The following is a 12951-nucleotide window of genomic DNA, read 5'->3' on the forward strand; positions in this document are numbered from 1 at the left end:
AATAGTTACAGCATTACGGACGTCAGCGAACTGGTAAGCGACGCGACTGGCGTACGATAATCGATATCGACTCGCGGCGCGGACCTAGCGGAGAGACGCTTCCTTGCGAGGAGAGAGAGAGAGTTTCGAAAATTGATACAGTTGGCTTTCAATCAGCGACCGGCTAAGACTCCTCGCACGAGTCGCCACAAGTTTTCCGGCTTTTCTTCGCGAAGAACTAGCGTTAGAAGGTAGCAGAGAATATCGCTACAGCGGGGCTGAAGCAGAGGCCTACTACGGACGATCAGCACCGCTCCTATCAGGGGAGAAGCGTCATCGCCAATTCATCGACGACAAGAGCGAATACGCAACAGAAGCGAGTCCGCTACTTAACGCTCTTGGTCCGCGGGTTAGATTAAGCGTGCAAGCGGCGATACTGTAAGTACCAGGTCTAGCGCTTGTCTTCTCTCTCTATACCGCTCTCTCCCTTTTTTGCGTTAACTAAGCCGCGCGTTTACGCTCGCCTTTTTCTTTTGTACACGTTGCGCCGCGGCCACAGTTGATACCGGCATGTTCTCTCTCTCCGCGAGTGTGCTGTCGCTTTTGTATATTCGTCGTACTTAAACCGAATAAGTGCGGTTTGCCGTTCGTGAACACCCGGCTCCTGCGAGGCGATTTTGCTGCTACCTGCTCCGACGAGGTTAAGCGCTGTCGCCTCCTCGTTCGAACGGTGCGCGCCGGTTCGCTGTCGCCATTGTGCACAGCTCACAACAGAGCGAGTGCTTACGCGACCTTAACCGCATAGCGCGTGCGCAGTTTCGTTCGCTTCACCGTCAAATTATTGCGAGTTTGTTTGCGTTACGATTAACATTGTTTGTATCGACGCGTTTCGATACCATGTATTCCTTTGTTGTTAATTAAAATTTATACGCCTCTACTTTTAATCCAATTCGAGTGCTTATTGTTCGCCGACTCCCCGGTCCTTGAATCGCGATTGCGTACGCGACTGTACACGCGCGAATCTCTATCCCTGGCTGTCGCGCATCTTCACGCGTAGCCTACGACACTCTCCGCGGGCCAAGCTTTCTGACAGAAAAGGAGGCAACTGAGCTGCTGGACCCAGGACACCCGGTGCAGGAGTACCGAGCTGTTCTGGAGAGTCACTCATCTACTTTTCCGCGGTTACTTTTATATAGCGTGTCCCGCTCGAGCGAAGCTGAGCAGGAACCCCGTTATAATCTTTAATTAAAGTTTGGCCACACTTTAGTTAAACTTATAAATAAAAATTTTTTTGAATCAAATAAATTTAGGAAAAATCTTTCCAAAGTTTTTAGAAAGAAAGTGACCAATTAATTAAGATTGGCATCGTCTCAAGGAATAAATTTTGCCAAATTTCATCTAACGTAAGTTTGGTGCAAGTTTGGTAAAACTTTAAATGATTTTACGCAGGTATAATTAAAAAGCATGTTAAATTCAACACGTATTCAATAATTGTGAAAGCTTATGACCTTTGTTGATTTTCTACTGAATAAAGTGATGAAAAGCTAGGCAAAGGTTCCAATTAGGTTATTTTTGTATAAAATTTTCATCGTTTTTAAACATAATTCATCGTATCTCATGGCTTTATTCGTCACTTTCTCATACTCTTTTCATTAACGTTTCACCGATTTTTCAACTAATTTTCATTAAAATTTTTCCACTGTGGTTTGCAGGTTGAAATTAAATACGTATCTAACCAATATCTAGTGTGATTGACCAATTTTCAAGTTCATATTACCTATTTTTGTTAATACATATAATGAAACTCATTATACGAACTTTCAACTTGGAAATTGCCAACGCGATGTAAGTAAGATAGGTACGGTACTGATTACAAAGCAGCCGACACAAACAGAATCTTACAAAATCTAAAGGCCTGTTTTTATTCTTTCTAGTGGCAACGCTGAAAGTTATTGTTTTTGTTTGTTTTTGACATAAGTAGAAACATTTAAATTTCTCACGAACAATTAAATGAAATTCGCATTTTTTCATATAAAAAGATAACGAACAAATGTTTAGTTTAATAAATGTATTTGAATACATAGAGAAGAATTGATCTACATTATTTAGTTGTCATAGTGTTTTAAATTAATAAAATTAATGTCTAACTTATATGATCTTCAAATGAGTTAAAAGCGACAATTTTTTACTATAAAAAAATAGTGAAATATCCTTATGTTTATGTGCACGAAAGGTTTACATATGTATAAAATTAATTCAGTGTTACTATTCATTGTTATTCCTACTATCATTTCTAACCATAGAAACTAAATTTTTTTAATTCGTTCATTATTGATTGTGTATATATTATCTTTACGGCTGTGAACTTCCGTAACCATTTATTTGACTTTATTTGATTATTTATTTTTAAAATATATTCTTGCAAGAATAAACTTTGATATTTAAGTAAATTATTATTATTATAATATTTTAAAGATCAAAAACTTTTGTGTACAATATTTTTGTGGAATGGCTGAGAATGAGCAAAAAGCATTGCAACTAATAGCTGAAGCTGAAAAAAAATTGACATCTTCAAAAGGATTCTTAAGTTCACTATTTGGGTATGTTCTATGATTTTATTTTAGTATAGTTGTATATAGATATGAGCATAATGGGTCATTATTGCTGTGTGATTCTAATGCGAAGAATTTTGAATTTTTCAGTCTATAGATATTTTAAAACCATGTATTTTCAAACATATTTTTCATTAATTTATTGTTTCAGTTATTAATTGTTTAGCCTTGTTAAAATTGTAACTTCTATTATATACATAATATTTAAAAAATTTTAAAGAAACTCATCCTGAATGTAATAAACTTGGTGTACGATACTTTTGTAATACTAGTTAAAATGATTTGTATCATTTTTTTGGCATTACCAAACATTCAAAGCCTAACTTTACAATCAACATTATTCATTGTTTATGTATCTATAGTTCTATAAATTGAATTCAGACAAATTTATGATATATTTATAAAAATCAGACAATTTTAAAACTTTTAAGATTTCAAAATCAGGGTCATAAAGAACAAATATTAGAGATAATCAATTTACAGATTTATGATCCAACTCAAATATGTAGTTTGTGTTTATAATTTGATTTAATTATGTTTATATATGATATTGCATGTGTCAACGTTCAATTGTAAAAAAAAGAACATACTTAGCATTACATCATTATGTCTACATATATTGTATTTATTCTATGTATATATAACATCTATTCTATGCATATGAGTAAAGTTAAATTATTTTTGTATTTTGAATTTTGGTCACTTTTGACATTGCTGATTTTTATTGTTACTCATTATTTTGATGGCCAATACTTATAGTTTCTTGCCTGATTATTGGATTTACATTATGAATTGGATTTAAATCATCATGAGTTACAGTGTTGAATTTATTGCATAATTTTTTTGTAAAAAAAATTGTAGGTGCCTACCTAAATTTTGAACTTTAGCCTTAAGAATAAGAGTATATAATCAAACCACTAAGCTACTATGGTTCTAGTATATGTAAGTAAAAAAATATTTTCAGTTTATGTGTTAAGATCTAATGAGTTCGACCTTCCCAATAGTTGAATCAAATAAAAATATGACATACCAAAATTAACATTCAACTCTATACTTCTTGATTAAATGTAACATAATAACAATATATTAAGCAGAAAAACTGTCCAGAATTGATTTCTATCCTTTAAAACTACCCTTCATTATTATGCCACTGCCTCTTCTATACTTGTTTATATATCAAGTTATTACACAAATATTAATAGGCAAGCGATTAGGCATCTTATATATTATAGTGTTGTCAAAATGACGTAAAGTAGCCAATCGAGCGAAAATTTGCGTATTTCGTTCATAATTTGTTATTACACAAATATTATTTAAAAAAAATAACTGTCCTTAATTATTATGTCCTATAGTATAAATACAGGAAATATGAGCTTGCAGAGCCATCAGCAACCCCTACGTCCATTTGAACATAGCCGTTCCAGCGAAATTTTCAGTTATTCATGCATAATTTGTTACACATTTTTTATTTTACAAATGAAGTTTTAAGTTGTGTATTATATTGTGGACTTTATGTTCACTTTTAATTGTTCGAGTAATTTAATGCTAGTTGGTAAGCTGTACGAGGCAGTCGAACAACTATATGGCGAAATAAAATATACGAACTTAAATGAGTTTGAAGTTTGGAACGTTCAACTTGAACGAAAAAAACGAAATTTAGAAAAATGCCTTCTTATCAAAATTAATCGCTGAAATTCAATATAATAATGATAAAAAGCCAAAACAAAACTATTGGAATCACCTACCACCCTCTAAAAACTACCCTTAAAAATTAAGACAATGTCGAATATTGTTATATGTTATTTAGTACAAAATAATTAATTATTTTTAACAATAATTATTTATTCTTATGTTAAATCATGAGTGAAAATTTTGAGCGCTTGGAACTACCCCGAACCGCCCCTAATTTCATTTAAACAGGTGAGAAAGCAAAATTGATATCTTTTAGCTCTAATTTGTTATTAGCCACTAAATTGTTTTATATTTTCGCATATAATTATTTATTGTCATGTAAGGAATTGGTGTATGAAGTTTGAGTGAGCGGAACGATACACAACTACCCCTAAGTTAGTTTAATAACTAATCAAATATAGGGAATACGCTGTTTACAGGCTGCCATTTGTTATTAGCCGCTCGATATTTAAATTTTTTTGTATATTATTGTTGAATATCATATAAAGAACTGGTGTACAAAGTTTGAGCGCGCGGATCGATATGGAACTACCCCTAAGTTTAATTAACAATATACGCGATCAAGGAAATTCGTAGTATTACGCCCCCATTTGTTATTAGCAACTCCTTTTTTTAGTTTTTTTGCATAACATTGTTGAATGTCATATAAAGAACTGGTGTACAAAGTTTGAGCGCGCGGAACGATATGCAACTATCCCTAAGTTTAAATAACAATATATGCGATCAAGGAAATTCGTTGTATTTACGCCTCCTTTGTTATCGGCAACTCCTTTTTTTAGTTTTTTGCATAACATTGTTAAATGTCATATAAAGAACTGGTGTACAAAGTTTGAGCGCGCGGAACGATACGCAACTACCCTAAGTTAATTTAACAACTATTCACGTATAGGGATTACGCAGTTTTTAGGCTGCTATTTGTTATTAGCCACTCGATATTTAAATATTTTTGTATGTTATTGTTGAATGTTATATAAAAGAACTGGTGTACAAAGTTTGAGCGAGCGGAACAATAGGCAACTACCCCTAAGTTAACAATATAATTTAACATCAAAGAAATGTGGAGTTTCAATTCTCCCATTTGTTATTAGCCACTTAATTTTTCACTTTTATTGTTTATAAATGTTGAATGTTATGTAAAGAAATGGTGTATAGAAATTTGTTACATATAATAGTTGACTATTCTGCAAATAAGAAATGAGCAAAGTTTGATACTGGGAAAGAACATGAAATTGTCCTCAAATCCATTCAAGAAGATAAATATTTTTAATCTACACTAGTTCTGCTTCAATTTATTATGTGTATACATATATATAATACATAGTTGTTGATGGTGTAATATGTGGTTATATATATGTATATATGTATATTTAACTATTTATTTAATTATTGCGAATTTTTTATTATAATTATTAATTATAATTTGTAATATAACATTTGTAATTTAATATATTGTTAATAATTCATAGTTATGATTTTATTATAGAAAAACAATTTCCTCTCTGCATTCATAAGGGCTTGAGACCTTCATGTTAATAATGTTTTGGTTTATATTAACATGGCTGCATTAGAATCGGTTTATTTACTTCAGTTTTTTCACTGCTCTTTGTCTATCGACTTGCGTAACACTATTGTGTAGGTTTCCTGCATTGTTCTTATTAACTTTTACATCGATCATGCAGTATAATATATTTTAGTTAATTGTAGAACAAAATGCGGATTGTGTTACAATATAAATCTATAAATAATCAATCAATTCTTTATGTTCATGATTAATATTTTCAATAATTATAATATTCAATAAATGTTAAAAGCAATAATTTGAATTAACTGAATTTTTTAGATTTATATCAATCTTAGTCCAACGACTTACTGTTTTTCCAACTTTTAATCCTCAGATATAAATATAATTTTGTAGCTGAAACTGAATAGACCATGAGTTTGATGATTATATAAGTACTTTGGAAGTTTCATTTGATTTTAAAATATTTCTTACAAAGTTTACAAATAAATAATTCGTTTTCTCCTGGTTCATTTTCAATTTTTCTTTTTTTAAACCGCCCGTTAACTATAACATTCTCTTCTTCATCCGTATCAATACTTCTGTACTGCAAACATCTTTTTTCACATTTCCGTCTGCAATATTTGCATTGGATTGATTCCGATTTTATATTAGAAAAGCAACACATACATATATTTTCCATATTGTCTGATAGTAACAGAAGATTATGTGCTACTTTTAACCAATCTTCCATTTTTTCCATTGGATCATTTGTAACTGATTGAATGATGAGTTTGTATGTTTGATAAAGTTTTCAAATGCCTTTGTAGCTCGATCTTCATCGTCACCTTTACCGTAAGGATCTAAAACATACTTTTTCTTCACTTATGTTTGCAACGAATAATTGCCAATGACTATTTACTAAATAAGGCATTAGTAATAGGTTTTCAATAGGAAATGTAATTGTATTTATTCTTCGATCTGTGCATTTCCTCCTTCCGCTGTATTCTCCCAATATTATCGATCTCCATAAAAACACTTTTTACAAAAGTAAAAGGTTGCATGAATGCTTTTTTAACTTCCTTGCCATTTTTATCGCTAAAACCTTGCTACTTCGTCCACAGTTATTTTAATTAATAAAAATGATACGAGCGCTATATATTACTTGCTCATACACGTACAGACAGATTCTTGTATCCTATACTAAAAATTATCCATTTTTCACATATTACTCTGTTTAGATCTTCACTCAATAATAGAATTTTCTTATTCGTCTTTAAACTTTTGAAAGTACTGAAATCAATATAAATAAAGCACGGATGCCATTTATAAGTATAACATCTTAAGGACCAAAAGAATTGATAAAATACTAAAAACTCGTTGATTTTATATGTCTAGACATATAAAATATAAATATAAATATAAATATAAATCTTATCTCTATGTCTAAACATCATTGTAAACAATGACTGAAACATGTTCAGTATCTTTAAATAATGAATCATTTTTATGTATTTAAATTGATATTAGATACACTACGTCTCGATCAACCTTATTTTTTTATTGGGATCGTTTTTAAATTTTTGAAAGAAATGAAATCTATTTGAAAATGGCACGGATGCTATTGATTCGTTTCAGCTGCTACATAACAAATAGTCACGCATTATTTATACGTTGAAATTTTCAATAACTTATATAAATTTTTGGCAACTTTTATTCTTGCCGGGCCAGTCCGCCAATAATATCAGGTATAAGCATGGACAATAAAATATTATAAAATGAATTACTCTTAGCCGTGTACTGAAAATGAAAAATATCTAACGTTAAAAAATTATTACCAAGAACTTTACGTTTCTACCTGGTATAAAAAAATTATTTTTCACTATGTATCAAAAAAAATATTTCGATATAAATTTAAAAATTGTAAAAGTGACTTTAGTATTTGCTGAACCACGCAATAATTAATATAACAGTATTGTATACTTTTCAGTTGAGTAGTAAAAATCATTTGAGTATTTCATTAAACACTTTTGTATACTTTTCAGTTGAGTAGTAAAAATCATCTGAGTATTTCATTAAACACTTACAAATACAAATTAATTATAGGTTTACCAAAGACAATATTGATAAATATATTAAATAATGATAGTAAGGGTGCGTATAATGAAAAGTTAGCTGTAAATTAATCATTTCTTTTTAACTCAGGCGACAGGCCCGGCAAGAATAAAAGTTGCCAAAAATTTATATAAGTTATTGAAAATTTCAACGTATAAATAATGCGTGACTATTTGTTATGTAGCAGCTGAAACGAATCAATAGCATCCGTGCCATTTTCAAATAGATTTCATTTCTTTCAAAAATTTAAAAACGATCCCAATAAAAAAATAAGGTTGATCGAGACGTAGTGTATCTAATATCAATTTAAATACATTAAAATGATTCATTATTTAAAGATACTCAACATGTTTCAGTCATTGTTAACAATGATGTTTAGACATAGAGAACTAGACATATAAAATCAACGAGTTTTTAGTATTTTATCGATTCTTTTGGTTCTTAAGATGTTACACTTATAAATGGCATCCGTGCTTTATTTATATTGATTTCAGTACTTTCAAAAGTTTAAAGACGAATAAGAAAATTCTATTATTGAGTTAAGATCTAAACAGAGTAATATGTGAAAAATGGATAATTTTTAGTATAGGATACAAAAATCTGTCTGTACGTGTATGAGCAAGTAATATATAGCGCTCGTATCATTTTTATTAATTAAAATAACTGTGGACGAAGTAGCAAGGTTTTAGCGATAAAAATGGCAAGGAAGTTAAAAAAGCATTCATGCAACCTTTTACTTTTGTAAAAAGTGTTTTTATGGAGATTTCACTTATTTCAATGGAAGCTATGGTTACGACTGAATACTACAATAATAAATTCTACTAGACTTGACGAGAATATTAGTCATTCTAAAAGACATTCAAGTAGTGCAAATAAGAGTTGAACTTAGTCATCTTTTGGCACCCGTGCGCCACGTTCGGAGAGTTGATGCGAAACATCTCATATTTTCTTTACGAGATATACGTATACAATATAAAGTTCGTTATCTTAGTTTATTATTCAGCTTACGTATCACTAATTTATGACTTGTAAGATTTAGTCACTTGATTTTAATTTGGAAACATAAATAAACTTGTAAGATAATACAAGCCTAAATATAAAATATAAAATAATATAATATTTAATATAAAATAAAATAAAATATAATATAAAATAATATGTATATAATATATATATATATAAATGCCATAATATAAAATTTTCCTTGTTAATCAATTAAAAAATATCAGCCCTGTGTTATTGAATAATTAAAAAAATTACATCATTGAATGTATGACAAGTAATTTTATGAAATAATTTATCGTTTATTAAAATATGTTTGTGCGTGTGTATATAGTATTTTAATATAATAAAACTCATAGGCTACATATGTGAAAAATACAGAGAATGGTTTTTTCAACTTTCTTTTACATTTTCACATTGTATACTCCCGTTCGTCAGTTCTATGAAATATTGTTAATTTTTGCACTTTAATTTATATTGTGATTCAAAGTTATTACTTTGAATCACATTCTATTGAATAATTGAAAATAATTTTTAAAATACTATATTAAAAATTTTGTAATCTGTTTTATAATTAATAAATTAAAAGTAACATTAAGAGACAAGGTATAAGGTATACCTATAAAATCGTATGAATATGCGATTTTACAGGTGGTAATTTAATTAAATTTTACATTTACTCAAGTAATGTTTACAACTTTATTGTTCAGCTTATGTATGACTATAATTTATGACTTGTTTAGTCACTTGGTTTGATTTTTGGAAATATAAAGGAACTAGATAAGATAACACGACACTATAATCACAACATAAAATTTTTCTATTTGAAAATTATTTATAAGTTATAAAATTATGATAATTAAATGTACAACGAGTAATTTTATACAAACATTACAGAATGAACCTTTCAAAAATTTCCATGATATTCTATAATATTTTCATATTATAAGATGAGTTTCATTATTTTCTGTTGTTGGTAATTTGTATAACTAATTTTAATAATAAAGGTAAAGAAAAAGAAAATTAAGATATTTGAAGTACTTTTATTATATCTGAGAACAAAGATTAGGAGAATCCTCTTTTTCTTCTCCTAATCTCTAACTATAGATACTCGTAGCAATAAATAATGTGGGCATCAGAGACAAGGAAAGCCCAGGCAAAAACGAAAAACCAATGGAATTTTATGTACATTATTACTTGTTATGTCTCTTAGTCATAAAATCATAAAGCTAATAGAAAGGATTTTGTTTTCCATGATATTTGTCAATTTTCCATGGTTTATAAATTTCCAAAATAATTCCATATGGTTTCCATAATTTCTAGATTTTATGACAATCCTCATTCGAGTTAAATTCAGCACGTGTGCCTTCTCACCTTTTTAGGTATTGTGTAGTTTTTCACCAAAGTATTTCATTATATAGATATAATTAATACGATTAACAAATAAATTATGTGAGTACTTTGTAGAATAGTATCTATTAAGAATAAACACCCTGTACTGTTTAGTAAATTCAATATTCCCAGATATTTTTCAAACAAAGAGAAACTATTTTCTTTAGAAAATAAGCTTTTAAGCATATCTAAGAATTATTTTAGTAGAGAAAATGTTTTATACTTCTTAAAACTTTTATGACAATTGAATAATTTATTTATTTTAAATTTGTTCTGATAATGTACTTGCTTTTAATTAATAAAACATTCAAAACAATATGTTATGTTTTATTGAATTGAATATCTGAATAATCTAAATATTTGACCGGTACTTTTTCATTCTTTATTATTAAATAAAAGAAATTGTTTTTATTTATTTTTTTTTTGTTTTAATTAATTTTTGTATTGATGATAATTTTACATATTTTGTATGTGCATATTATATCTGTATTCTCAATAATTGAGTATAGTACAGTCACTTTTATACAAAAAAGTAAATTTAGGTTTCTGAAATAGAGCTTTTCTTTTTTCTTTTGCCACAGAATCTTTGCATACAAACACTTATAATGTATTGTAAATTATAAGATACCTGCAATAGAAAATAGTAAAACCAAAAAATATTATCCAAGCAATTTGGATACATATTTATAAAAGTACACCATTGAATTAGTGAGTAATTACGTGTTCATATTAATTTTTCTATCTTTGATTATTTGTCAGTAATTAGTAATTTTCAGAATCATGAAATAGAAAAATAATTAATCCTTGAATAAGTAGACAATCCAATAACCGATATGATAAACTTATATAAATATAAGAGTTAGGGTCTGTCCATATTTCAATATAAAGAATTAAAATCAATTTCTTGTTCGTAAAATTTATTGGACAGTAAATTATATGAAACATGTTACATAGATATTTTGAAACTATAAAAAATGTAATAAGTTTTAAAACATACAGCTGTAAGTATATGCAATATTGAACACATGGAAAAAAAACCTTAAACATTTGTAATGAGGCGCGCAGCAGAAGCTCGCACCTTCTGCTGCCCGTGCGCGCCCTTGCCCTATGCCCACCCGTCTCGCTCTAATGCGCGCCCCTTTTCTTCTCCCTGCAACGCCCACGACCGGAGATACGGGCGTTGCAAGGACACAGACGGCGTCCGACGGCAGACGCGAGGAGGCCGCACCAACACACATGCAAAACGTGCAGCTTCCCGAGGCACGTACCCGAGAAGCTGCCACACGTGGCCTTCCAGCCACACACACACACACCGACGTAGCTCGTCCTTGGCCAGGACGAGGCTGACACCGCCGACGAAGACAGTCCACCGGGAGCCGGCGATCAGCTGATCGGCCGGCTACTACCAGTGGTGCGCACACACACTGACACTGCTGAGGATGACGACACCTGTGGCCACAGGTGTCGCCAACGAAGAACAACCGCACACGCTCCAGGAGGCGCCGAGAACGACGAACGCGAGGCGCGACGAGCACGTGTGCGAGCGGGCGCGGCCATTTTGGACGCCGCACATGTGCCGCGATAGCGTGTATGAGAGCGAGAGATAGAGTAGGAGAGCGCGCGCGTATGCGAGACCGACAAGGAGGGAAGCGCGCGAGACCGACAAGGAGGGGAGCGAGAGAGAGATAGAGAGAGATAAAGGAAAATACTAATTAAAGGCGCTAGCGGCGCGAAGTTTCCGACGACTATATTAAATTACTGACCATGCGCACTACCGAGAATACCGATAAAACAGACACACTAACTTATACATGCAAATCAATTACAGGGGCGCTACTGACGCAAATTTGAATGAGCTGACAATTTGAATAAATTATTGCGAGCGAATTTATTGTTAATTCAGGCGAAATAAATGGACAATTGGACAAAAACATTGTAACTGACATGCGAAAAAAAATAATAAATCACGAACTGCGAAATAATGATGTATAGCGAGACGTACAACTATTAGATTAATAATTCAGACTATGCGAAATTTTATACTTAGACCGAGCGCCGCGGACTTAAGTGAAAAATTTGTACATGACGAGAGGGCGTTGAAACTTGTTTGTTCCGCTCTCTCTGATAAAGGACCCGCGGTAGGGGTAGGCTAATTTGCATAGCCTCTTATGACTAACAGACGATAGCGGGGGAAAATCCGTGATTTTGGACGAGATTTCCGGGAAGGACGAGTAGCGAAAAGACTCGTCCATTTTGTCACCCGCCGTAGCAGCAGCAACAGCACGACAGAGCTCTCTCTCTCTCCCTACCAATTCGCCGAGGAATTAAGAGATTTTTGTAAGTTGCCGACATTTTCTTTGCAGGGCTGACTTTGCGGTGACGAGTGCCGCCTAATTGTGTGACGCGAGTGTGTTTTTGGTGCGTTGCGCGCGTTATTTATCGGTTCGCGAGACGTGCGAATTCCGTCGTCGCGACCGTTGCAAATTCGCGCGAACGCTGGGCCGCCATCACCCCTCGCGTATTTAGGCGTTAACCGTCGCGCCGGTTTGTAAGGAACGCAAGCGGAATAAAGAGTTTTCTGACAAAAGTGCCGTGATTTTGTTGCCAACCTTTCCCTTTTTCCGACTTTAGCAGGACTAGGAAGGAGCCAAAACCACGGAC

At 31.8% G+C, this 12951-nt stretch overlaps 1 protein-coding gene across 2 annotated transcripts in view; it reads left to right on the forward strand.

Annotated features, from left to right (window-relative positions):
* Positions 1-2181: 2181 nt before the first annotated feature.
* LOC131671528 (alpha-soluble NSF attachment protein) overlaps positions 2182-12951 on the forward strand; it is a 336818-nt gene continuing 326048 nt past the window's right edge. Inside the window, exon 1 of one of the 2 annotated variants that reach the window (XM_058948028.1) lies at positions 2182-2579. In XM_058948028.1, the coding sequence (XP_058804011.1) occupies positions 2488-2579 (92 nt within the window). In that variant the 5' untranslated portion in view covers positions 2182-2487. The remainder of the gene's footprint in view (positions 2580-12951) is intronic. The other variant, XM_058948020.1, reaches the window with a different exon arrangement.

This window comes from Phymastichus coffea, unplaced genomic scaffold (genome assembly GCF_024137745.1).
Source record: "Phymastichus coffea isolate CEN01 unplaced genomic scaffold, Cenicafe_Pcof_1.1 PCOF00010, whole genome shotgun sequence".
Lineage (NCBI taxonomy): Eukaryota > Metazoa > Arthropoda > Insecta > Hymenoptera > Eulophidae > Phymastichus > Phymastichus coffea.